At 35.6% G+C, this 27,877-nt stretch overlaps 1 protein-coding gene across 1 annotated transcript in view; it reads right to left on the bottom strand.

The window, feature by feature from the left end:
- Nucleotides 1-7,443: 7,443 nt before the first annotated feature.
- Nucleotides 7,444-27,877, bottom strand: part of LOC129945649 (zinc finger protein ZFP2-like) — a 30,699-nt gene continuing 10,265 nt past the window's right edge. The window contains exons 5-7 of the mRNA XM_056055491.1: nucleotides 22,003-22,546; nucleotides 21,601-21,934; nucleotides 7,444-9,401 (exon numbers count right to left, since the gene is read on the bottom strand). Coding sequence (XP_055911466.1) covers nucleotides 9,357-9,401; nucleotides 21,601-21,934; nucleotides 22,003-22,546 — 923 coding nt within the window. The 3' untranslated portion in view covers nucleotides 7,444-9,356. The remainder of the gene's footprint in view (nucleotides 9,402-21,600; nucleotides 21,935-22,002; nucleotides 22,547-27,877) is intronic.

The following is a 27,877-nucleotide window of genomic DNA, read 5'->3' on the forward strand; positions in this document are numbered from 1 at the left end:
ACATATCACTCGCACGCACACATACACACATTCAGTCAAGACGGAGAAGACGACAAAAAGAATGAGACGAACGACAAACCAGGAATCAGTTAGTTCTAGATCAACAGTGTAGAAAGAAAAGCCTCTCCATTTCCTCTACTAAATATTTATCTTGTTATACCTAAAACTTAATCATTAAATTAAATAAATATATATGCTTTAGATATGTTATATCCGAGTCCACTTGTGTGATCGGTAATAAAATCTTGACTTTAAATTCAACCAAAGCAAACAAAGATAAAGAAATTGTTAATAAACACTTTTTGCCCTCTGTAAAAAATAATATAAAAACCGAATGATGTATCGAGAATCTTTTGATTCTTAGTTTAAACTGAAGAAAGATACGACGTATAGCGGAAGACTTCCCACCACCAGTGGTAAGGGGTCAGATGCTTTGAATAGATTATATTAAATTAAAAATTAAAAACGGTTGTTTTATTTAATCTCTCTAACGATAGAAAAAGTGTATATTTTTTTCGGAAAATGAGGATCCTTTAATAAAAGTGGGGCAGTCGGTAGGATACGTTAAAAATGAATGTATCCGTTAAGAACCACATTAAATAAAGTGAATTAGTAAAATAAACCGATACACGTAAGGAACAATAAGTGTTTAAAATGTAACGAGTAACGAAAATACTCAACTAAATAAAGTGAAAAGTGTTAACTATCGAACGAATATCGGTGATGCATTGAACGATATCTAGAGAAAAAAAAAACCTGAAGGAAAATCAGGATAGTGTAGTATAAAATGAATGCGATTGTTGTTAATGTGTTATTCCCTTTATGTTTGGGTTTCAGGGCTTCGTGACTAGATGTCGCACGCTGAGCGAAGTACTGAAACCTGAGACATAAGAGCGAGACAAAGAGTTGTTTTAAATATGATGACATCTTATCTCTATACTCCCCACGCTTATTTCGATTTTCTTATTTCGTGCACACAGCACATTCTTTCCTTTGTTCTGTTCTCCTCTGACTATACTTCCAATAGAAAAATTAATTCATTCCTGGTTAACCTACCGATCAAACAAAACGTCTTTTATTCACAAATTTAAATACTTTAAATTAAATACTTTACAAATTGGTGTCAGAAGTGGGATAATAATAAAAAAAATGTAACAAACTCAATTCAATTCAAGCAATGTAAGTACTTGGTACGAGTATATCACATTTTTTTTTGTTTCGCATTTGGTTTAATTAAATTGTGCTTATTGTGCTAATTGTGCGTTGACTTTTTTGTGGTGATTCATTGAATTAAAAATCATGTCGAATGATGATGTAAATAGTGTTAGAGAAGGAGAGTTAAGTGAAATTGAAGCTTTAAGTGAAAATGAAGACAAAGATGATAAAGATAAAGAGACAAAATATTTTCGTGGAGATTCTTCTTCGGAACTCCCAATTACTTTCCTAATAAAATTCATTAAAAACTTTGACGGTGACAGGGATCAAACAAAACGTCTTTTATTCACAAATTTAAATACTTTAAATTAAATACTTTACAGCAGCTATTCTATTGTCTGGCGCGCCCAAGCAAAGTAGATTATTGTAAAGTTGTAACAACCACACACATCCATTATATTTATTTAATTCTTTATTATTAATAAATTGTTCATTTGTAACAACCACATCCATTATATTTATTCACTTAATTCTTTATTTTATAATAATTTTGTTCATTTCATTTACTTAACTATTTAAATAAAATGTCAGTACTATTTTCTAATTCACTACCTACTACTTTTACCTATGAAACAACCACATGGCAACACTAAAAAGTATACTTCGAAAATTCGAACAAGCTTAAGTGATAAGTGTTTCAACAAGTTCTCCACACCCAAGCTCTCACAAGTTTTACTGGCGCCCTTCCAAAACCTCAACTAGTCGCGTTAGAAAGTTACATTTTTAATAAAAAAGAAAATATACCACAATAGATACAATTTTTAATTTAATTCAGTGTATTTGAATGAAAAAAATTTCATAAGCAAGAATTATCTGAAATCAATATCAGTGCAAATGATAAATATTTCAAATTCCGTAAAGGAAAGATAATTGAGTGAAGAAGGATTAATTAAAATATCCTTATATAAAAGAAAACATTTTAAAACGAATCAAAAACGATTCGCAACGAACTGAAAGTGAAAATCAATTAAGGCAGCATCACAAACGATCAATCATCATGAATCCAGAACAAATTGCAGCTGTACAGCAACAAGACATCCAACTGCAAGAACAGTTACAACAGCGGCAACAACCAATTGAAATAATGGCGGCGAGGATGCATCAAGCAGCAACAGAAGCAGCATCAACACCTCAACATGCAGCAAATGGTAATGTAATTTTAAGAAATTTGGAAATAAATCCAATTCATTATATAGATGGTAGAAGATTTAGCTATTTTTTAAAAAACCCCGTCTCAAGTTTGCTAGCTGATGAGTGGCTACTCCTGGAAGAAAAATTACAAGTCCTGAAACCCTTTGAATTACTTACAAAAGAGTTTAGCATTGAGAAGTTTGTGAGCATTTCAAAAATAATTGTTTTGGTAGACGGTGCTTGAGTGGTGCTCAGGAAAGTATCGTGTTCTAATAATTCCTCCCAATTCACCAAGGAGTTTGCGAATGAACTCGAAGGCTTGTTGACCCACAGATTCATTCCAATTTATAGGAATTCTGTGTTCCAAACCGGCACCGTGATGGACCCTATAATTAAGACCAAGGTGTTACAGGAGGAAGTTAAAAGAATAGCCAAAATAAATTTGGAGGAGGAACTGGCTTTGATGTGCCCGTCTGCATCAAGAGCTGCAACAGGGAGAGTTCCTGCTGTTCCTGTCAACAGCGATGATCTCAACTCCAAGATCATCGGCAATCAGGGAACTTAAGGGCTATATTGAGGAAGACATTCAAGCAAGGAAGTCTGATCCATTAGCATATTGGAAAGCGCGACAACCGATATCACCGAATTTAGCTGCTCTTGGGCAGAAATATTTAAATGTAGTAGGTGCCCGAGCAGGGACATTCGTTTCGTGTTCTTTTTGCTGAAGTATCTATGCCAAGACCAATACACTCCTTTATAGTGAATGTTACTGTACCCATGAAAACACAGTAGACTATTTGTGGTACCTTGAGCATAAAACTTTTGCATACCCATGAGAACTTGCGGATATCCTTAAACACTAAGGGATACGAGGGTGGAGTTGTTCGTGCCATTAGTAGGTTTATTAAGTGCATTAAGCTCACCATTGAACAAATATACCAAAAAGAGGTGCATTGATACAAAGGTATTTAAAGGTGCATAATTGTCTGAAGCAGTTAAGGTGAAATAATAATAATTGAAAATTGTGCAAAAAAAAGGCAAAGAATATTGAATTAAAAGAATACGCTTGTTACTAAGGTAAGCCTTTTTTTCTCTTTAAAAAATGGAAAAAGTCACCCAACAAATAGTTGAAATAAATGGTGCTGTTAGCAAACTAATCAGTCAACTAAAGGGTTTCGAGAGAGGATACAATTTGTCGAAGAGAAGGCAACTGCGGCAGTCGCTCCTATAGCAGCTGCGGACGATAGTATTAATAGTAGTTTTGTCCTCAGTCCTCCACAAATGGAGGCTGAGCTAAGAGAAATCAGTAAATTACCCGGCTGCGTAAAGGAGTTGCAGGCATTTAATGGAAATCCTACGCAGTATTTATCGTGGATACATGCTGTGAAGGGGATCTTCAAGGACTATGAGATAGTCAAGTCAAAGCTCCTATATCGCGCCCTACTCCAACACATCAGGGGTAAGATTAGAGGCCCTGCTGATGCTGCCCTCGTGAGTTATAATATCTGCGACGGTTACTGGCTCGACATGAAGTCTTGTTTGTCACTGCACTACGCAGATAAACGAGACTTAAGGACTCTTAAGAACCAGTTAAACCAGCTTGTTCAGACAAACAGCAAGCTGGTGTAACCGAATGGGTATTAATGCAAGTTTTTGAAGAACATTGTATGAGTGAAAAACCTGGAGCTTTTTACCCACAAGTACATTATTGTTAGGAAGAAACAGAGGCTTGAAAAGTAGGAGTAGGTGTGTGGGTATTAATCTGAGGTTCTGAAAGAAAAAGCGTCGATAGGAGGTTTCTTTTTTAACAAAGACACCCCGGAGGCAACAATTCAAAGAAGCAAAAAACCTAATATAATATTTATTTAAATATATATCTATACCCACTCAGAAAACAGACTAATTGAATCAGTTATCCTAAAGTCTGTAGGAAATTTAATTTTTTTTGAAAGAAATAAGGACGTAACGACCCAGTTTAGTAGTATTCACAATAAAAAGGAACTTAAGTGAACTTGTTTTCAAAAATATTATCTTAGAACTAAATCTAGAAAAAAGCAATGCGTTGCTAACAGACGATAAAACGTTCAATCTCTTCCAAGAATATTGGAAAATAAATAATAAATCCAAAATAAAAATCTTTAGAGCATTTACTTTAGTGAAAGATATCCAAAATATCGATGATCTCAACGATCAAATACATAAGAAGCATATAGAATTCAACCACATTGGTATCGAAAAACTATATTTAGAACTCAAAAGGGAAATATACTACCCAAACATGAGAAAAGAAATAACGAAATACACAAACAATTGTAAAACGTGTAATCTCAAGATAGAGAGAAACCCAATAAAGATTCCATATGAAAAAACACCAACACCCTCAGAATCACACAAACACTACCATATTGACAATTGGATTCGCCCAAAGCATGTACGATATCTGACTTGTATCGACAAATTTAGTAAGTTCGCAGCAATCGAAGAGTTAAGATCGAAAAATCAAACAGACGTAGCACGCGCACTACAAAAAATATTTACTTATTTACCAGTCCCAGAAAAGTTGACTTTAGACAACGACCCAACCTTTAAAACTTATACAGTTGAACAAATTTTTAAAGAAAAGAAAATAGAAACACATTTTTGTACTCCGTATCGACATACAGGAAACAGTGATATTGAAAGATTACACAGTACTCTTAATGAACACATTAGAATATTTGATAAAAACATATTTCACAAAGACTCCCCAATAAAAGCATTAGAAATTTATAACAAAACCATACACTTGACCACAAAAGAAAAACCTATTGACGTTCACCTAGGAAAAACAGAGAATAAAGTGATCTTTGACAGAATCGAAAAAGTAAAAGAAAAAATTAATAGTAAAAAGAATTCAAATAGAACTAATGTTTAAATAAATCCAAACTATACAAAAGTGAATGATCCAGCACAATTTAATAAATTAAAAACAAAACACAAAAAAGTGAAAGTGTTAGAAATAAAAAATAAAAAGGTTACTATACAACCAAATAGAGAAAAACAAACTTTACACAAGGACCAATTTTTGAAACTAAAAAAATATGTTAGTCAAAACATAAATAAGGATCCTATCATTAATAATATTAGTAATTCTACCAATGATAGCTTGTCAATCGATAGAAATAAATAAAATAAATCAGGAATTAGTAATAATAAATTCTAAGCCAATCAAAATCATAGAAAATTATGATATTTTACTCCATTTAATAAATTTAACCAAGTTTCAGAATTTAGTGGAACAATTGAGAAAACAACCCATGTAGAAAATACAGTTAGAGAGGAAATAAAGACAATAAAAATAAAATTAGAAACTATAATACCACATCATATCATAGTAAAAAGAGGATGGATAAACATTGTAGGAACAGGTATAAAAACAATTTTCGGAAACCTAGATAGTGAAGATGGAAGAATAATTAAAGAAAAGTTAGACAACTTAGAAGATGTAACTAAAACCATCGTCCGAAATAATAACAAACAAATAGAAATAAATGACCTGTTCAATCAGCAATTCAAGCAACTAAAAAATATCTTTGAAAGAAACAATGTTCTGAATAATCATTATAATGCTATTACTGATGATATCTTAGAATTAAGAAAAGAAATGGAATTAAATAAAAACATATTAAATTTACAAAAAATGTTAGAAAAGATAAATGATGTAATTTTAACTAGTAGATCTGGAATGTTGACCCAAGATCTTATAAAAGTGCTTCCAGTTTAATAAGAGATACTTTTAATATTGTTCTAAGTTTATTTCGATAGTTTAATAGAGTTGACAGTTTAAATAGTATTCAGTTGTTTTCTTCAAAATCCACTTAAGGAAAATACTTGACTGCATTCAAGATCAGATCAAGTAAAGAAGGAATAAGCTCTTCTGATTGAATATCAGAAATACGCTATTTTGACAACCATAAAACAGGAACAATCTTAAAATCAAAACAAAAAAAAGTGGTGGTAATTTTTGTATGATTTTAAAATAAACAAAAAAAAGGAAAGTGCATATTGCCTATCGAACTTCCAGGATTCATCGGGGAAGTGGCCACTGCGTCGAGAATTTTGGGGTAAGTTTTTCATGTCGTCCATGTCCCAATTGACATATATAAATTAAGGAGATGCCTTCACCACACAACAAAAATAAAATGGTTCAGACAAACCATATCATGTTGCACACGCAAACGGAAACAACATACGATAAACATAATCCAGGCGGCACCAATGAACTTCGTTTATTAATTAACCAAAAGCTCTCGTAAGCAATAAAAGTCACTTACGACTTCTTTGTTCAACGAGTATAAAAACCCAAACATCAACAGAACGCCACCGCTGTTCTTATCCGAAATTCTGAATTGAAAGTGTTACTCCGACAACACCATTTATAAGAATAAATTAAGAACAAGTCAAAAAAAGATTTTGTAAAGCTTAGAATAAGATTTTGTTTGAAATTAATAAAGATTTTTTTTTAAATAAAATTGAGTAGAAATATTTAATTGGGGGCTCAACCGGGATCCCTCCATCCTAAAGTTAAAATTAATTAAAGTGCTTAAAAACTCCGAACTGACAGTAGGAATTGCCAAAAGTTTCTTCACCACACAAATTAACGAGGAAATTTTCTGAAACAACCAAGTAAGAAATCACCACACGCTTCCAGCCAAACATAAGCTAAAGTATTGAATCCAGCATCCGAGAAAGTGCATCATAACGTATAACGAAAATATATTCTCAACCCCCTCTTTTCAAGCAATCTTGAATAAATCGAACATCAAACATTTTAAGACTCCAGTTCAACATTCTACAACGAACGGTCAAATCGAAAGATTCCATAGTACTCTTATCGAGCTCAGTAAAGCATTAGCCTTACAAAATAATACTAAACCGATCATTGAAATATTTAACGCGGTTAAACAATATAATTTAACTATCCATTCAGTGACTAAAGAAAAACCTATAGATATATATTTGGATAGAGGTAAACATCCAAATATAAGTAAAACATTGGAAAGCAAACAGTTACAAAATATAGAATATCACAATAAAAAACGTGTTAATGTAGCAAAAAGAAAAAATGTATTTATCCAAGAGCTGCCGGTAGGAGAAATGTATTCTATTCAATGTATTTAATTCAATGTATTAGTATTATTTATTCTATTCTATGTATTACTATGTATTAGTAAATTCAAATAAAGCCGTTGCTGTTTATCGTTGAGTTGACCGAGTCAGTCAATGGTAAGCCTCAGTCGAAGTAAGACATATTAAATAAACTGTGCTCCGCATAATCCGAAAAAGTATAATAATTGGTGTTTTCTTTTTAAACGTTTGACAAAAAACAGAGATTTGTTTGCTGAATTATAATCGGTTACATTAATAAGGAATATAAAAGGAACGATCAAGTGTTCGTAAGAAGTAATAGACGTACTAAAGATAAGCCAAAATATAAAAAATATATTGTTAATAAAGACAATGGGGACACTCTCCAAACAACACAGGGGAAGATCATTCATAAAGATGACATCAAGAAAAAATATTTACATTATAATAATATTCATCCTTCAGGTAACAAAGCTAAACTTTGTGAAATCCTCAAACATTGTAAATTTAAAAAATAAAAAATATATTGCCACTCAAGCAGACGACGCATATTTATATAATGAAACAAACTTTTTATACCATGTTATAGACTTAGATAAAATGTTAAAACCTTTTCATAACATAGTAAGTGTAGCATATCAACCATCATTAGAAGATAAAGAACTAATCAGAGAAAGTAGCACTCGCGAAGAACAAATTATAACACATACGAGTTCTAAACGATCAATAAACTTTTTAGGTTCCGTAATTAAACAATCTTAAATAATAAATAATTTGGCACCACAAACTGCGCTACTATAAATTTACATTTGAGCTCAAACAGCTGTTAAAAGCTTTACTAAGGAAAAGCTTCTTTCGGAGCGTATAAAAGAAAGAACACGATGCGAAGAAAGCCACTCTTGTTTGTTATTTCATTGAGCGAAGGTTTCTTCTCGATACCGTCCCAAAAAAATTATACACCAGAGGTTTGAGATTTTGCTACATAGCGTTTAGTTTTGTTTGCTTATTTTACTGCCATTTCCCCCGATCGCATAAAATATTACAAAGAACACTCAACGCAGTTCATGGTTGCCTATAATACTTTTTTTTTCATTCACTTTTGAAATTCCACTTTCCTTTGTACTACTTTTAAGTTCCTTTATCATTTAATAAAATTGTTTCATTTCTTTTTATAAAATACAACAACGTTTTTTTTTTTCTCTCTTAACATTCTACTACGTTGTTGGTTGATACTCTTTGTTAAACTCAATACGTTTAGATCATGTTTAACTTAAACACTTATTTGTTTTATTCTCTTATTCAACTCAGCACATTTTGTGTTCAGTATCATTTATAAACAAAAGATAAATTGGCATTCCAAAGTGTCATATCATTATGCATACTTTCTGTATCGCATTTCCTATTTGTTCTATTTTTTACTACAATATAAGTGGTTGAAAGAAAACATTATGATTCAATTCTAAGATATGAATCTAAGAACAGCAATTACTGTGGGAAGCGCAATTAAGGCTTCATATTCACATTTAATTTTGTCATTAAAGTCTTTTCTTGGTATAGACTCCTCAATTCAGTAGGATTGTGGAGTCTCTTTTAGTATCCAATTTTCAAAATTCACATTTCAATTGCCGTCCGACCTTCACGAAGTAAACATGTATCATTAGCATAACAAATCAAAAATAAATTGTATCTTAAAACAAATTGTGTTTATTGTTTCTTTTATTTTGTTGTTGGGTTGCATAAACTAATGTATCCCCTTAAACAGACACAAAAAAGTGCATACGCGGCACACGAGCGACGGATGAAATTTGAGGCGAAGATATGCATGGGAACTGCATATCAGCAGAATAAAAGTAAAATCAAGTCAATGCAATGTAATTTAGAATTTAAGTTGGGCATTCGAATTTGGTACCTTGAGCAGTGCGGTAGCGCTGAAATAAATATTGTAAAGTTATTAGAAAAAAATTGCGTTTTATTTATATCCGGACCAGCAGGGACATTCCCTGATTAAAAAAAAACAGTGAATAGCTTTCAAAAGTGAATAGCTTAAACAAGTGAATAAAACCGCAAAACAGTTATTAATAAGAAACTGTGAATGCAAAACAGTGAATAGCTTACAAAAGAAAAGCTATTAATAAAAAAAAAAAACAGTGAACAAACCACAAGACAGTAAATAACTTGTGAAAGAACAAATCGAAAATGAATGAAACTAAAACTCATTAAGTGACAAAAGAAGGAGGCTGTTACCCAATTGAGATAAGAAGGAGTGTCGACGACCAAAAATGCGGCCAAACGAACACATCCACCGACGAACAAAGGAGCAACAAACAAACGAACACATCTTTTATTATTTATGTATGTTGGCTATCGTGCCATTTTCTTATGTTTAATTGTTGGCAACATTGTCATTTTATTTAATCCATTGTCATTTTAAAATTTAAACGTTCAAGTTTCAAGTCAAGTTCAAGAAAAAGGAAAAATTACCAACCGGTAAAAATATTAACAATCCTAATATTTTTTAATATTATAATAACATTGTATTCATTTTTAGAAAATAAACATTTCGCCAAAAGTTTAATTTTCGTATTCTCTACTTGAACAAGGAGTGACTGTAATCCTGGAGCCTGTCGTCTCAAGCACTGCTTCGACATTCACATTTGAACGGCTTGTTTTTGGACGACCAGTGTGTTTGGCGTCTCCAACGGATCCAGTCTCCATGAATTTTTCAATTAATCTCTTTACAGTTGACGAAGTTAAAACACTATTCCGACCATATTTTGTATGAAATTTTCGAACTGCAGCCGCCAAGCTTTCACTATTTTTGAAATATTCTTGAATAATAAAGACAAGTTGTTCTATCGTGTAACGCTCCATTTTTAATAACCCTATACTGTTAGCTGTCAAATTGCTTTTTTTCAGGGTTGGCAACACTTCACTGCACAAATGGCGGCAAATTCAAATCTTGCGTTAATTTTGAGACCCCCTTTACAACCGTTTATTGGGCAGCTTGGGTCCTTAGAAAATAGGCTGTAATCAGTCGAAACCAATGGTTTTGGTGGAATTTCGGGGCTATCTGAAGAACCTCAAGAACCACTTCGAGGGCCGAACAACGAGTTTGAGTTGAGAGAAATCTCTAGGCTTCCGGACCCGGTAAAAGGGTTACAGGTTTTTGAAGGCAATCCAGTACAGTTTGTTTCCTGGATACATAGTGTTGAGACGGTGCCTGAAATAGTTCGGTACATGTTCAAGCACCGAACGCAATATCCACACCTGTGCACTATCCCTTCCATAACGAAGCTGGAATCCCTTCGCATTCAAGAAATATAGACAGGTTCAACACCAACAGGAACCCCCGACGCCCATACTCATCATGAAACTGAGGTAACCGAAGCCGACAATATCCCCCACCGAAACCAACCGGCCCGAAGCCTCCGGTCAAAATGGACCTAGGTAGCGTCCAAACCGGCAACGTTAATTACATAAACCGCCCAAACAACCCGTTTAAGAGGGAAGCAAATTCGGACAGTTACCCGAGGAAACAACAGCGGCTATTCAATATGATTGCAGACACACCTGAAAACAATATTACCAAGGACACACATGAGGATACTGGGGAGCCAAACAGTTCTAATATTCTCAATATCGAAGGAAACCAGGATGACGCGAATTTTATGATAGGTGCCACGATTCCAGCGTACCATATACAAAATATGGTACGCGGGACGGGAAAACATTACAATTTCTCGTGGATACGGGCGCGATTAAAAATGTCATTAAACCCAACTTAGCGCAAGTATCCCATCCCGTCCATACTCCTTTTCATGTGATTAGTCCTGCAGGTATAAACCTCGTGAAAAACAAGATACGTGGAAAATTCTTTGCCTTCGTTGGCTGTGATCTTGAGGTAACCTTTTTCGTGCTTCCGAGTCTTACATCGTTCGATGGAATAATTGGCGATGATACTCTGAAGGAATTAAAAGCAATCATAGACAGAGATAGGAATGAGTTAACCATTAACTCAAAGCTAGTAATCCCACTTAAAAATAAATCCTCTAGTATAGTAAATAACCTTATTAAAATTGACCAGAACATTTCTGAATCCTCAAAGACAGGGGTTGAATCTTTATGTACTAAATTCAAGGAACTGTACGGTCCAGTGGGAAGCGAGAAAGCTAGAACCAGTGTGAAGGCCGAGATACGTACCTCCACAGAAGAACCAATCTATACAAAAAGATATCCGTATCCGGCTGGCATGCGAGAAGAGGCTTCTGACGGAAAATATCATCCGACCGTCGAAAAGCCCATACAACTCGCCTATTTGGGTAGTACCCAAAAAAGACAGACCAAATGGGGAAAAGCAGTACCGAATGGTGATTGACTTCAAACGCTTGAACTCAGTTACCATTCCGGATACATACCCGATTCCCGACATTAATAATACACTCGCAAGCCTCGGAAACGCAAGGTTTTTCACCACTCTTGACCTCACGTCTGGTTTAAATCAGATTCCCATGAACGATAGGGATATTCCAAAAACGGCCTTTTCCACAATTAATGGAAAACATGAATTCTTAGGACTCCCCTTTGGGCTTAAGAACGCACCCGCTATCTTCCAACGGATGATAGACGACGTGCTCAAGGAATTGATCGGGAAGATACGTTATGTCTACATTGATGACATAATAATTTTCAGTAAAACTGAGGAAGAACACCTTAGGGACATAGAAACGGTTTCCTTGAGAATTCATGAAGCGGGCCTAAAAATTAATTTAGATAAGACCCATTTTCTAGCAACCAGTGTCGAGTTTTTAGGGTTCGTTATCACCACATCTGGGATTCTCCCGAATCCTGACAAGGTAAAGGCTATCGAAGCCATACTCCCTCCTAACACATTGAAGGAATTGAAAAGTTTCCTTGGACTGACCTCATACTACCGAAGGTTCATTAGGGACTACGCAAAAATTGCGAAACCTCTAACGAACATGACGCGTGGCGAATTTTCACAAGTGAGAGCCAATCAGTCGACGAAAGTTCCTATCCAACTTGATGATGAAGGACTTAAGGCATTCGAAACCCTTAAGCAGATGCTAACCTCTGCAGATGTGTTGGCCTTCCCTGACTTCAGCAAACCATTTAACCTGACCCTGATTTTTCGAGCAAAATCATCCTAAGCGATGAAGCACATTTTCATCTTGATGGCTTTGTCAATTGCCAAAATTGCCGCATTTGGGGTTCGGAGAACCCACATGTGACTGTCGAAAAACAAATGCATCCACAACGCTTGAATGTATGGTGTGGATTTTGGGCTGGAGGCATAATTGGCCATATTTTTTTGAAAATGATGCTGGTCAAGCAGTGACTATTACTGGTGCTCGATATCGCGACATGATTACACAGTTCTTTCTGCCAAAATTGGATGATATTGATGTGTCCAATATGTGGTTTCAACAAGACGGTCCAGGTCGTGTACTCTCTCGTTTCGGTGATCAAAATTGGCCTCCTAGATCGTGTGATTTAACACCATTAGACTTCTTTTTATGGGGTTATTTGAAATCACAAGTCTATGTCAACAAGCCCACAACCACCCGTGCATTAAAGGAGAAGATTCAACGCTGCATCAACAAAATTCAGCCACATTTATGCAGAACGGTCATGGAAAATTTCAACAAAAGAGTGCGCATGTGCATGCAAAGCCTTGGAGGCCATTTGTCCGATGCGTTATTCCATACATAACCCTATCCTATGTACTTTACGAGTCAATAAAAATATATCTATCAAAAGACTAAAAACGGCGTTTTCTATTTAATTCAAATCTTGCGTTAATTTTGGGACACGCTTTATTATAATATTAGCCATTAAGAAATAAAACTTGAAATTCCTGTTTATTAAACTTTGATTATGTTACAGATTAATAAATTATTTCAATTCCATGCGAGCTTTGCATATTTTCGCTTACGATTCACCGGTGGTTACGATAAAAGAAGGTAACGCTTGGGTTACAGACGGGGACTTCAAGCTAGTACATGTAATCGATTTAACTAGGTATGACACACTTCTAAGGGATACAGAACAACTAATGGTCAAGTACGTCAAGAACGAGGAGAGTAGATCCATGATAGACTATCACTTAGGACTTATCAAGACTCGCCTTGCTGAGCGCGGGCTATGAAGACTAGGTCAATAAACTGGATAGGTAGCGCTTGAAAATGGATAGGGGGTTCCCCTGACGCGACGGACTGGGACAAACTCTTAGAAAGACAAACCAACATTGAAGATAATAATAATCAACAATACGCAACTTCTGATAGCTCATGACAAAACATACGGTTTGAACGGACATTGTCTTAACATTGGAAACAACTCTGTATGCCGAGAACGTGACCTGAAAAAATTGACTGAAGACTCATGCTTTCCTAGGTTACTTAAAGGTGGCAACGCTCTTTTTGACTATAAGACAAATACGGACGAGGTTATTGAACTGATTGGCGAGAACACCATCTTTTTTCGAACTTCAGGGGAACTATAATAAATAATAATTCTTCTACTCCCTTAGAAGGTACCTATCTTGTTCAGATGGCTAACGACACGGTTTAAATCAAGGGTAAAACATATCGCAGCCGAGTTGCAATCATCCCGCAGGCTCTGCCCCCCGCGCTGTCTAACATCACCAACAAAAAGACGATTCCCAATATGGAATTTGTGCACCGTCTTAGTGCAAAAAACATTGAATTAATTAACGCCTTGCGTAGAAATCTTGATTCTTCTATATTCACAGGGATCCCGATAACTATAACAATTGTGGCCATAATTTGTCTATTTTGGAGGAAAATTTATGGAAGAGTCAACGTACCCGAACTCCCCTTATCCTTCCGCCGAAAAACAATTCCAGCGCCAAGACATACCTCAAGGGTCGATGACCTCAACGGAAACCCAAGTTGCTGTCCTCGGCCAACATGTGATCTGCGGGACGCAGTTATCACGGTCGGGTATTGACCAGACACAAAAAATTGCATACGAGTTACATATGATATAGCAGCAACTACAATTCAACCGATAAGTGCAGCGTCGGCAATGAAGGGTCAACAGCACGATCAACCAAAAAGTGCAGCATCGGCTAATAACGGTCAACAGCACTTCCAACCAATAAGTGCGGCATCAGCAATAAAGGGTCAACAGCTCAATCACCCACTAAATGCAATGTCAGCATTAAAAGACTATAAAAGCAAAGGCATAACCTATCAGAGGAGCCCAATAATACGTATGTAAACCCAATGATCGCAGCGACGCTTGGACGGCGGATCATTCTGGTTTCTTATTAGTTTGTTGCATTTAGTATAAATTAATTAAGCGTAAGAGACCTGTGGCCCAATAAAAAAAAAATAAATAAAAAGTTTTTTTTTCTTTCTTTTCCACATAAAACGTAAATTACGCGGCACACGACCGACGGATGTCGTCGAACATTGCCACCGGGAAATCTGAGGCGAATATATGCATGGGAACTGCATATCAGCAGAATAAAAGTAAAATCAAGTCAAAATATTGTAAAGTTATAAGAAAAAGTTGCGTTTCATTTATATCCGGACCAGTGGAGGTCCGAAGAAATAATTTTTTTGAACTTCGAATAATGAAAGTTCGTAATTCGGATATCATTGGTGTTGATAATAATAGCTGGACGAAAAAAAAGAAATAAAATGTAGCCTTTCAGTACCTAGTTAATATAAAAATAAAAAATTTGTATATATACACATATTTTTTCCCCTACGTATAGACTGTCGGTGTGAGGTGCCTATTTACTACGTTGTAAGTTATCCATATGTATATTATATCACTTAACGCTTAACGAAAGAAACCAAGATTATTATGTATAAAACAAGCTAACGAACGAGTCAGTTGCAGAAAGACCGTCGTAGTGTAAAGCACGCCATAATAAAGATTTGCATTAATTTGATATTAAAAGTGTTTTCTTTGCTTTAATTTCGGAAGTTTTATTATAGACTGCTTACAATTTTCAGAAGTGGGATAAAGAGCCCCTCCCCCTTGCGAAAAAAAAATTGATCGAAAAGAACAAACAATAAAAGTTTAAAAAAAAAAAGAGAGTTCCTAACGAGTGATACCTACCCTTTTAGTGTCGGGTGAAAAAATTGCATCGTACAAGCAACACGAACGCATATACAAACGCGCACCCATTCAAAACGAATCGTCAACCAAAAAAAAAAAAAACCATGGACGCCGATAATGTAAGTCGGTTACATTATATACTGCTGCGCAGTTGAAGACATGGCTGCAGCGTCTGGGGAGGAAAACGTCGGGTAGCAAAAGCGAATTAATTTTGCGGCTGCTCTCCATACCCGAGAATGAACGTGGCGAATTCCAACCAGACAGCAACAAAACCAATCACGACGCTAAGACGCAACCAAAGGAGAGACAAGCAACAACATCAACGGCAGATGCAGAAGGCAACGAATCGTTTTTCGTTCTTGACGAAGGAAACGCAGACGAGGACAGCGTAGATGAAACGTATACACCAGATGGACAACCTAACGATGAACAACCTAATGAAAAGAGGGAAAAGGACAGATCAACAAAAGAGAGAACAGGAAATGAACAGACAAATGAAAGTGAGAACCATGATGAGGGGAACGAGAATGATGAGAGAAACCCACCACAATCACAAATAAACGAAACCCAAAGAGAGAAAACACAAACGAGAGATGGGGATGGAGAAAAGGAATTGTTACTAATGAAATGGGAAAACAAGTTACTTAAACGAGAGGTCGAGCTGAAAATGAAAGAGAATATGCTCTTGAAAAAATGCAATGATGAGTTAAGAAGAGAGAATACGAAATTGAGTCAAATACCGTATACAGGGATATGGGAGGTGGCGAATTTAAAACCATATATACAGTTTGATAGTTGAAACGGGTCAATCAGGGACGATTGCATGTCAGGATGGCCGAATTGTAGCCTTTCAGTACCTAGTTAATATAAAAATAAAAAAATTGTATATATACACATATTGTTTCCCCTACGTATAGACTGTCGGTGTGAGGTGCCTATTTACTACGTTGTAAGTTATCCATATGTATATTATATCACTTAACGCTTAACGAAAGAAACCAAGATTATTATGTATAAAACAAGCTAACGAACGAGTCAGTTGCAGAAAGACCGTCGTAGTGTAAAGCACGCCATAATAAAGATTTGCATTAATTTGATATTAAAAGTGTTTTCTTTGCTTTAATTTCGGAAGTTTTATTATAGACTGCTTACAAAAATAAAATTCAACAACTTGGACTTCATAACTGTGCCGTCATTGTCTATGGGAATAAATCTATTTCCGTGTCCGTTTTAGTGTCGTGCTTTGTTATGTCCTAATGTTTTCAAGAGCCGCGTTGGGCTAAACCTAAAATGCAAAAGAGTTTGCGCTGTCAGATAATGTCAATGTCGACGAAACAGAAATTGTAAGCGACCTTCCCCCTCACCCGCCTGACTCATCCACACGCACAATGTGTGCTAATTGCTCGCTATTCCACTCTTCATCATCGAAAACCTGTCCAGCCTACAAACAAGTAAAAGAAATTCTTACCACAAAAACGTTAAATAAATGCACGACTGAGTCGAAGATCAAAGCATATTGGAACGAGAGAGTGCTATGTTCGATATCTATGTCATAATAATGAAGTTTATCTGCAATATTGCTATACGGATTCAATGCTACCAGATAGTTTTACAAAGCCGCTGGGGCCTGTAAAGCAATTAGGGTTTTGCAAACACTTAAATCTATTCTAATTATGATAATTCATCGAGGAGTGTTGAACAAACCTATGAACTGAAGAGCAATGAACACAGCTAAATACTTTTACAAAGGATCGTCAACTTCACAATAGTTTTTTGTATCTATCTGTCTCTTCTCTCGAAACCAAGCCGCCAACCATTTAGCTACTCAGATATTTTTCTAATAAAATTTAAATAACTTTGTAAAACCTTTTTTTACATCCAATAAAACATAACTTTTGCAAATGATAAGATTACGTACAAAACCCTAAAACACTGCATATAGGAAACATTCCACATGATTGGACAAGAGCGCAACTTAAACCTTTTCCCAAAAAACCAAGGATATGTCACTCATTAGATGAATATCGTCCGACATCACTTCTCCCGGTCCTATTCAAAATTTTTGAAAAAATCATTGCAAGAAGAGACAGCTTGGTAATTGAAAAAAAGATACATTCCGTACAACATGCCTATTACACTTATTAGAGGATAAGCTAGCTGATATCATATCTATGCGGAAGCATAGTATTGTTATGTCAGCTGATCTTGCAAATACAGTGGACTCTCGCTAACTTGAACATACGATAACTTAAACAGTTCAATAACTTGAACATGATATTTTCCCTTTTATGTGCTCTGTAGCTTGAACAGGCAATTTGTAAGGCTCTTTACCTTAAACTTTTTTATTGCTGACTCTATAACTTGAATAATTAAGAAATTATGGACTCTATAACTTGAACAAATAAATTTTATATCAACAGGAGTTTGAATTTCCTCATTGCAGGTTACTACGTTTGTAAACTGTTTTTTTCATCCAAGGGGAATTCCCGGAATTTGCTATTTTGTATGTGTTTAAGATTTTATTTATTTTTCAGTAAGTTTTGTGCAAGCAGGAACGTGATAATAAAATTTTCCAGTAAATTTTGTGCAATATTTTGAAGTGCGTGTTTGGAAATTAAGTTTAAAGTTTAAGTTGTTTAAAGATTGAAAATGGGTTTAAAAAAGGACAAAAAATTAGAATGTTGACACTTAAACAAAAGGCAGCAATTATTGAACAAATAAAGAAAGGAAACAGCGTTACGGTTTGTGCAAAGGAATTTAGTAGGTACGATATGCAATATAAACGCAATGAGAAACAAATCACAGCAAGGATCGCGAATACTTTTTCTGGACCAGGCAAAATGTGCACAATTAAAAAAGCTGAGCATCCAAGAATGGAAAGGATCCTTTACAAATGGTTCCTGAATCAGCGCAAAAGAAATGTTCCGATAAGCGGAAACATTTTAAGAGAGAAAGCCAAACAGTTGTTTATAAAGTATAAGAGTCAAGAAGGTAGCTCTTTCAATGCTAGTTCTGGGTGGTTTCAGAAATGGAAGAGAAGATTCGGTATTCGATTGCTTACTATTAGTGGAGAAAAATTAGTTGCTGATCCAGGACCTATTGAGCCATTAAAAAAAAAAATTTGAAGATAAAATCGCCGCTCTTCAACTGACAACACAACAAATTTACAACGTTGTTGAACTGCACTGTTTTGGAAGTTGTTGCCCAAAAAAACCTATGTATCGTTTAATGAAAAATGCATTTGGAGGAAAAATTCCTAAGCAAAGAGTGACTTTACTCCTCGGTTCTAACGCCACAGGTACCCACAAACTCGTTCCTATGATCATTGGTAAGTCAAAAAATCCACGGTGTCTTAAAAATTTTGAAATGCCAATAGAATACAAAAGTTCTATGAATGCATGGATGACAAAATACATTTTCAAGGAATGGTTTTTCAAGAGCTTTGTAGTTCAAGTAAAGAAACACTGCGAAGAACAAAATCTCCCACGTAAGGCACTTCTGATTATAGACAATGCTCCATGCCATTCATCGGCAGAAGAGTTAAGGTATCTTAACGGAGACATTTGCACAATGTTCTTACCACCGAATGTCACTGCGTTAGTTCAGCCGATGGATCAAAATGGCACAAGAATTACGAAGCTGCATTATAAGTTAAACTTGCTGTCGTTGGTCATTGCCAACAAAAATGAAGATATAATTTCTGCCCTAAAGAACTTCAATTTGCGCCAAGCCATTACATTGATGTCAAAATCGTGGGATCAAGTAACTTCTCAAATTCTTGAAAAATGCTGGAACCCCATTTTTAATGATGTCGATAACAGTTTCTTTAACGACGAAGATGATGTCCCATTATCTACTCTCAGAGAACGCTGGAGGGAAAACTTGATTGCAGATGGGGAAGAAGCACCCTTGATACATTTGCTCGAACAAATAGACAATAATCAGTTAACATTTCTTGACTTTAAGTACAAAACAGTAGGTACCTAATGAACAAACTTTTATTTTTCAATCCAACAGCATTACACCGAAGAAGAAGTAAACGAATGGTTACGCGATGAAGATGTTCCTGATGGTGTTGAAGATGAAGACATCGATTCGGAAAATGAATCTGACCCGGGTGATGTTATAATGGTGCAAAACATTGTAACTGACACCGAAGCCATCGAATCAATCGATAAAGTGATCGATAGGGCCAGTCAAAATAACAGAACATCATCTGAATTTACAGTACTCCAAAACCTCAGAGAAAGTGCGCTAAAAAATGTTTTGCAGAAAACTAAGCAATGTAAAATAACAAATTTTTTTCCAAAGTTGGTTTAAATACAATTGTGTTTTGTGTCAATTACTAACATTTAAAATAATATAATAAAAACGAAGAATTTTTTATTTTTTCCAGTAACTTGAACAATCCAGTAACTTAAACAGGCCTCGTTTCGTAGGTGTTCAAGTTAGCGAGATTCCACTGTACAATAAATGAGTAGCCAGAAAATATGGTTATAATAGTAAACATTATTATTGGTTATTTAAAATAAGTAAAGAATCTAACAAAATTTAATGGCAAAACGAAAGCATCAACGTATTCAATAAATAAAGAAATTCGCACCATATAAGCCGTATTAAAGCATAATACAGAGGAAGGATTGTAGTGCTTGCTATATTTAAAACACATTCCAATCCCACGGGCAACTAAGTAGTTCGTTAGAAACGACGCTGACTATTCTGCTGAGTCAGTCCACGAGCAACTTATTTGCTCGTCATTGGAAACCACGCTCCATTAGTGTGGGAACATTTTTATGTAAGCGGCATAGCCGCATGTAGACAAATAATTATCATGTTGATTGAGAACTAATAAAGCAGTCAAACTTAAAAGACGTGTTTTCATATCATGGCGATCCTGCCAGGGTGGCTCGTATAATTGTTCGAAAATAATAATAAAATATTCGGATATAATTTGCCTCTCACAAGTTGAAATTAAATTAAAATTATGAACTGAAGTGATAAGAAATTTGGTAGAGATTAGTAGTCCCATTTACTTTTATAATAATCATCGTAATCTTAAATTATATATCAGTCGGAAAAATGACAGAGATATTCGTCTGCCATAAGTAAAACCTACCGGGTCGTCAACAAAACAGATAGACATCAATAAAATTGAACTCCAAAAAAAAAGACAGCTGGACCGAAAGCAATTACAATAGAGACATACCATGCTCGTTAACAGCGAGCCAAGGAAAAAGAAGTAACAAGTTGCAGATGAACTGAGAGAGAAGAGCACAGTCTCATATCAGGAACTATAAAATCAACAGACAAGTAACCATCCAGCAACTCGAAGAAAATCCTTAGCAGCCAGAAAATATATTTCTTTTATTTACAAAGAATCGGAAACGAAAATAAATTCAGTAAAAACTAATAAATTTCTTGACTCAAAACGAATTTCATTTAATAAAATGGTGGAGAAGAAGCCAAATGAAGAGATTAGCCTAGCGATTGAGGCAATCACGGATAGGTGGGCCAAAGCAATTTTTATCGGGGGTCTACTTAACAATAATAGATAGCAAGAGGGTGGAATTTTGTTTTTTTGTCAGCGATCATGATTCAGAACCCGCGAGAAGAGAACATACCGGCCAATGGAACCAGAAGAAACAAAAGTTCGTTACAAAATGTTTTTCTTAAGTTACTATTTACATGGACAACCTACGAGTGCTTTCGAGAGCTCTTTATAAAATAAATGAAATTAGTTGTTATAAGTAATTCAATTAATGATGTTTTTTTGTTGGTCTAACCATAGCTATAGAAAAATAAGACACAAATACGCTAACGTCATATCATAAATATAATAAATTACAAACTAAATAAAATATAATAATTAAATAAAAATTAAGTGCAAGGTTCTTATACGTTGATACACAAACCTCACACAAAGTAAAGACTAACCATTACTTAAAATTAATATCAGGTTATTTATAAGAAGAATTTTTAATCTCCAGATTTAAGTGAAATAGATTCGCTTACAATAGGTGGCGGGGGCTTATTAATTTCCTTGTTCAGTTTAGCAATACGAATAATTCGAGCTGGTACATCAATCCCATGTACATTACGTTTATGTTGATTCAATACGAATACGTGTATAAATCCCATGGAACATTTATCGCATTTGTATCGTTCGCCAGTATGACGTCGAATATGGGCTTTTAAATCACTACACTGCGCGAAATTTTTGGGACAATGTGGACATTGATATGGTCGCTCACCTGTATGTGTTCTAACATGCACCACCAGATTATATGGTCTCTGGAAAGCCTTACCGCAAATATTACAAACATGCTTCTTCTCTCCTGTGTGATATCTTTAAAAGAAAATAAAAATTCAAAATTAATTTTACTTGTCGAAGTACACAGAATGCTGTTAATTTACCTTTCATGAACATATACTTCAGTGGAGCGTGTAAATCCCTTATTACAATATTGACATTTATATGGTTTTTCACCTTTATGCCTGCGCATGTGAACAGCTAAATCTCCATTACGGACAAAACGTTGACCACATTCAGAACACAAAAACGGCTTCTCCTCACTATGCGTCTGCTCCTTATGGCGTTTCAAAAGATATGCCTGACCAAATGATCGCTCACAGCAGTCACATTCAAATTGTCTCTTACCATGGTTGGACATGTGTACTTTTAAATTATCCGTACGGCTAAACTTCCTTTGACATATTGTACATTCGTAGGGCTTTAATTTTGTGTGACATAGTAAATGTTGTTTGAGATGGGAATTCCTTTTGAATGATTTATTACAAGTTTCACATTGAAATCTTCGCTCAGGATGTGGTGGTTTGTTTTCTCTTGGCTTTTTGATTTTTTCGGGTTTCAAATGTTCCCCTTCAATTTCCTCATTATTTCCTTCAGTTTTTGATATTTCTTCAATGTTAGTTTTGGTTTCAGACGAATCTGTTTCAGCTGTTAAAATAAAATAGAATAAGAGCAAATTTGTATTATCTACTAATATTATTGCTATACTATGTAATACTATATTATATATCTATAAGTAAAGCTTTCAGAGTCTCTTGCCCAGTTAAATATATTTATTTATTTATTTAGCTTAATACAAGCTATCATAACTTAACTTAACTTAAAACTAGCTTAACATTTTTTTTTTTTTTTTTTTTTTTTTGCAGTTCATGTTATCAGTTTTCAACATTAATTCATGTGGGCCCTAAGGCCCACATCAAAGCTCTTTAATGTACAAGAACTTACAATTTTGATTTTACTTAACTTAAAGTTACAGGGGACAGGGGATTCGGACTCAAAAAGGGAAAAAGTAAAGGGTATCTTTCAGATGGGATTTGGAAATGTTGAAATCAAAAACTACCATAGCAGCGTTGCAGTGACGAAGAATTCTGGACATTGGTTCAAAGTGCCCGTAATTAGTGCGGTGATGAGGGATATAGAAAAGGGAAACAGATCGCAGATTTCGAGGGTTAGTGTTAAGATGAATAACACTCAGGAGTGCCGGGGAATCTATATTGCCCATTAAAAATTGGTGAGCAAATAATATATCAGCGTTTTTGCGTCTAATATATAAGGGCTGCAAACCTATCAGTTTTAGTCGATCGGCATAAGGAGGGAAGTTGGATGTATCATCCCAGGGGAGGCCACGTAAGGCAAATCGAACGAAACGTCTTTGAACATTTTCAATTCTGAGTGAATGGTTTTCATAAAAGGGACACCATACTTGTAAAGCACTTTAGTTACATATGGGTTAGAAAACTCTTTTTAACATCTTTTAATGAAACCAAGAGATCTATTAGCTTCATTAATAATTTGGCCAAAATGGGAATGGAAATTCAGGTGTTTGTCACACATAATACCAAGATCTCTAAAAGAATCGACTACGTTGACGGCGTCATTAAGGAAGTAGTATACTCAATGAGATGGAATTCGTTTGTGCGAAAAGGTCATTTGTTTACATTTACCTACATTTAACTCTAGGATATTATGCATACACCAAACAAAAAAGATATTAAGATCATTTCGTAAAAGTAAGGAATCAGATGGAGTAGAGATAATCTTAAAAATTTTCTTATCATCCGCAAACATTAGGATATCTGAGCTTTTTAATTTAAGACAGACATCGTTAACAGATAAGACGAAGAGAAGGGGGCCAAGGTGACTACCTTGTGGGACTCCAGAAGTTGCATGTATTGGACTGGAGACTGAGTTACGGAAAAGGACTCTATAAGTTTTATTCGCAAGATAGGAGCTTATCCAGTTTATAAATATAGATGGAAAGCCCAGAGCTCTTAGTTTGAGATAAATTATGTTATAGGATATTTTATCAAAGGCTTTGCTGTAATCAGTGTATACGACATCAACTTCTTTGCCATTCTCAAGGGCTGACAAAACTTTGGATATAAATTCAATTAAGTTAGTCGTAGTGGATCTACCTTTAAGAAAACCATGTTGAGCGGGGGAGAATAAAGGCTTGCAATGGAAATAAACGGAATCATAAACTAAGCTTTCAAAGAGTTTTGGAATGCATGAAAGTTTAGCAATAGGTCTATAATTGTTAATTTCAGTTTAATTGCCTTGTTTATGAATGGGAAATATAAATGAATCTTTCCATATATGAGGAAACACACCTTGGGAAAGAGAGAGTTCAAAGAGTGCAGTTAGAGGCTTTGACAGAGAATGCATACATTTTTCTAGAACAACAGCTATTGTAAACGATGAAAGGGAGGTTTGAGTGCAACCATCTAAATAACTGGATCAGGATCATGCAGATGTTCAGTATACGATTTGCTAAAGTAATTAGCAAATAGATTTGATATGGTTGTTGGATCAGAGGAGATTATGTTGGAGAAACTCATTGAAGGTGGAAACCCATCAGATTTTCGTTTGACATTTATAAACTTGAAAAATTTCCTTGCATCAGAAAGAAGGTTATTTTCCATTTGGTTAAGGTATTGGTTATAAAGGGATTCCCTTAATTCAGAGAAAGAATTATAGGCGAGAAGATAGTTGTTGTGATCAGTATCAGATTTGGACTGTAAAAAGATCTTCCAAAGCTTGTTACGGGTATTTCTTAGGCTACGGAGCTCTCTGTTGTACCAAGGGGGAGCAGAGGTGAAATCTTTTCTACGAGAGAACGGTACTTCAATACAGTACGAAAGAATCAAATAAAACCAATTTGTAAGGGACTCAACTGTTAATTGGAGGGATCTTTATTCAAAATCGGCTGAGCTAAGAAGATTGTTAAGTTTGGAGAAATCAGCCCTACGAAAATCATAACAGTAATTTTCCATTTCAAAAAAGTTGTCTTCAAATTCAATGGGGAAGGAGAGATTAAGGGGTGGATGATAGCGATCCAAGGTTGAGAGAAGATGAGGGCTCCTGGAGACAACACAGTTATCGCAATCAGATGAGAATATGAGATCGAGGTGTCTCCCCATAAAGTTTCCTACTCCATTTAGTTGAAAAAGACCACAATCAGACAGACGATCAATAAACAGCGATTCAGATTCAGAAGAGATGTTAGTTGGAAAGAAGGATGTCTGATCATCTGAGGTGGACCAATTGAGATGGGGAAGATTAAAGTCACCTAGAACGATGATTAAATCATTAGGTTGCACTAGTTCAAGCAGATAATCAATGGCATTAACAGCGGCTTGGTATGCTTTAATTTGTTGGGCTGGTTGAATATAACTACAAAGGACCAAAAGACAAAACTTAGGGAGTGTAACCTTAGCTGATACACCTTCAAATTCGATTGAAGTGGGAATACGGAGTAATGAACTTTCAAAATTACTAGCGATAGCTAAAAGCACACCACGACCGTGTGTATTACTCGCACAGTCCACGACATCCATTCGATAGATGGAATAGTCGTTAGTGAAGAGTTCAGTACTAAGGATATCAGGTGTGAGGTTGGTTTCGGTAAGGGCAAAGATGTCATAAGGAAGGTTTTGGGAGTTATTAAAGACGGCAGAAGTTTTAGATCTTAACCCTCTTACATTTTGATAGTAAAGGCTAAGACATTTAGGTTTAGTGGTCTTTAGGTTAGGAGCGATAGTAAAGGGTGATTTTTTTGAGGTTAGGATTTTCATGCATTATTATTTGACAGATCACGCGGGATTTCAGACATGGTGTCAAAGAGAAAGATGCTCAGTATGCTTTGACATTTCATCATGAATAGACTTACTAACGAGCAAAGCTTGCAAATCATTGAATTTTATTACCAAAATCAGTGTTCGGTTCGAAATGTGTTTCGCGCTTTACGTCCGATTTATGGTCTACATAATCGACCAAGTGAGCAAACAATTAATGCGATTGTGACCAAGTTTTGCACTCAGTTTACTTTATTGGACATTAAACCAACCAAACGAATGCGTACAGTGCGTACAGAAGAGAATATTGCGTCTGTTTCTGAGAGTGTTGCTGAAGACCGTGAAATGTCGATTCGTCGCCGTTCGTAGCAATTGGGTTTGTGTTATTCGACCACATGGAAGATTTTACGCAAAGATCTTGGTGTAAAACCGTATAAAATACAGCTCGTGCAAGAACTGAAGCCGAACGATCTGCCACAACGTCGAATTTTCAGTGAATGGGCCCTAGAAAAGTTGGCAGAAAATCCGCTTTTTTATCGACAAATTTTGTTCAGCGATGAGGCTCATTTCTGGTTGAATGGCTACGTAAATAAGCAAAATTGCCGCATTTGGAGTGAAGAACAACCAGAAGCCGTTCAAGAACTGCCCATGCATCCCGAAAAATGCACTGTTTGGTGTGGTTTGTACGCTGGTGGAATCATTGGACCGTATTTTTTCAAAGATGCTGTTGGACGTAATGTTACGGTGAATAGCGATCGCTATCGTTCAATGCTAACAAACTTTTTGTTGCCAAAAATGGAAGAACTGAACTTAGTTGACATGTGGTTTCAACAAGATGGCGCTACATGCCACACAGCTCGCGATTCTATGGCCATTTTGAGGGAAAACTTCGGAGAACAATTCATCTCAAGGAATGGACCGGTAATTTGGCCACCAAGATCATGCGATTTGACGCCTTTAGACTATTTTTTGTGGGGCTACGTCAAGTCTAAAGTCTACACAAATAAGCCAGCAACTTTTCCAGCTATGGAAGACAACATTTCCGAAGAAATTCGGGCTATTCCGGCCGAAATGCTCGAAAAAGTTACCCAAAATTGGACTTTCCGAATGGACCACCTAAGACGCGGTCAACATTTAAATGAAATTATCTTCAAAAAGTAAATGTCATGAACCAATTTAACGTTTCAAATAAAGAATCGATGAGATTTTGCAAATTGTATGCGTTTTTTTTTTTAAATGTTCTCAAGCTCTTAAAAAATCACGGTTTATTTCTTCATATCTGCACGGGATTTTTGGATATGAGATAGTTGTTTTGAAGAGATAAAAGACGCAAAAGAGGTTAGGTCTTCTCTCACTTTTTGAGGTGAAATTTCAAGGCCATCATGAAATTTCAAGAAAATTTCCATAAGTGCATCACGTTTGGTAGGGAGGCCTTCTTGGGAGATTAAAACCTTAATGTTTGTATTTGTTTTACCTTCAAAGCAAACAGAATCTGGTTTGTCGTGCAGGAAAACTAGGTAAGGACGAACATTAATGTAGATTTTGTGGTCTCTAAGACGGGACATAACATACCGATCATTAGTATTGGCCTCAGATAAATGTTTAGTTAATTTAACATTTGGAGGGATCATTGGGTTAAGGAATCCTTGAGGTTCTTGGAAAACTGATGAAGAAGAAGTAGGGTTAATGGTGTGAGAATGGATGAAATTTGTATAAGCGGGTATTTTAGCAGGAGCATCAACCATTGGAGAGCAAAAACCAAGACCCGGATGAGAAGTTTTAAAAGAAACTCGTTTGGATGGAGGCTTTACAGATGTAGGAGAAGTTTTCCGTTTAAGGGACGAAAGTTGGTTGGAGAGAGAAAAGTTTGGAAAGATTTGTGTTTTAAGGGTCCAGTTAGTTTCAATATTTTTCTTGAGATAAGGTTTAGGATTAGGTTGGTGATTAGGTTGGGGATTAGGTTTAGGACTAGGTTTGGGATTAGGTTTGGGATTAGGTTTGGGATTAGGTTTGGGATTAGGTTTGGGATTAGGTTTGGGAATAGGTTTGGAATTAGGTTTGGATATGTTAGACTTAATTAGATTATCATTGCTACTCATACTGCTTATATCGTAAGCAATAGATATGAGGGCCGTTGAAACCCGAGAAAGCATACAATTAATGTTTTCAAATTCGTTAACGAGTC

This window comes from Eupeodes corollae, chromosome 2 (genome assembly GCF_945859685.1).
Source record: "Eupeodes corollae chromosome 2, idEupCoro1.1, whole genome shotgun sequence".
NCBI classification, from domain to species: domain Eukaryota; kingdom Metazoa; phylum Arthropoda; class Insecta; order Diptera; family Syrphidae; genus Eupeodes; species Eupeodes corollae.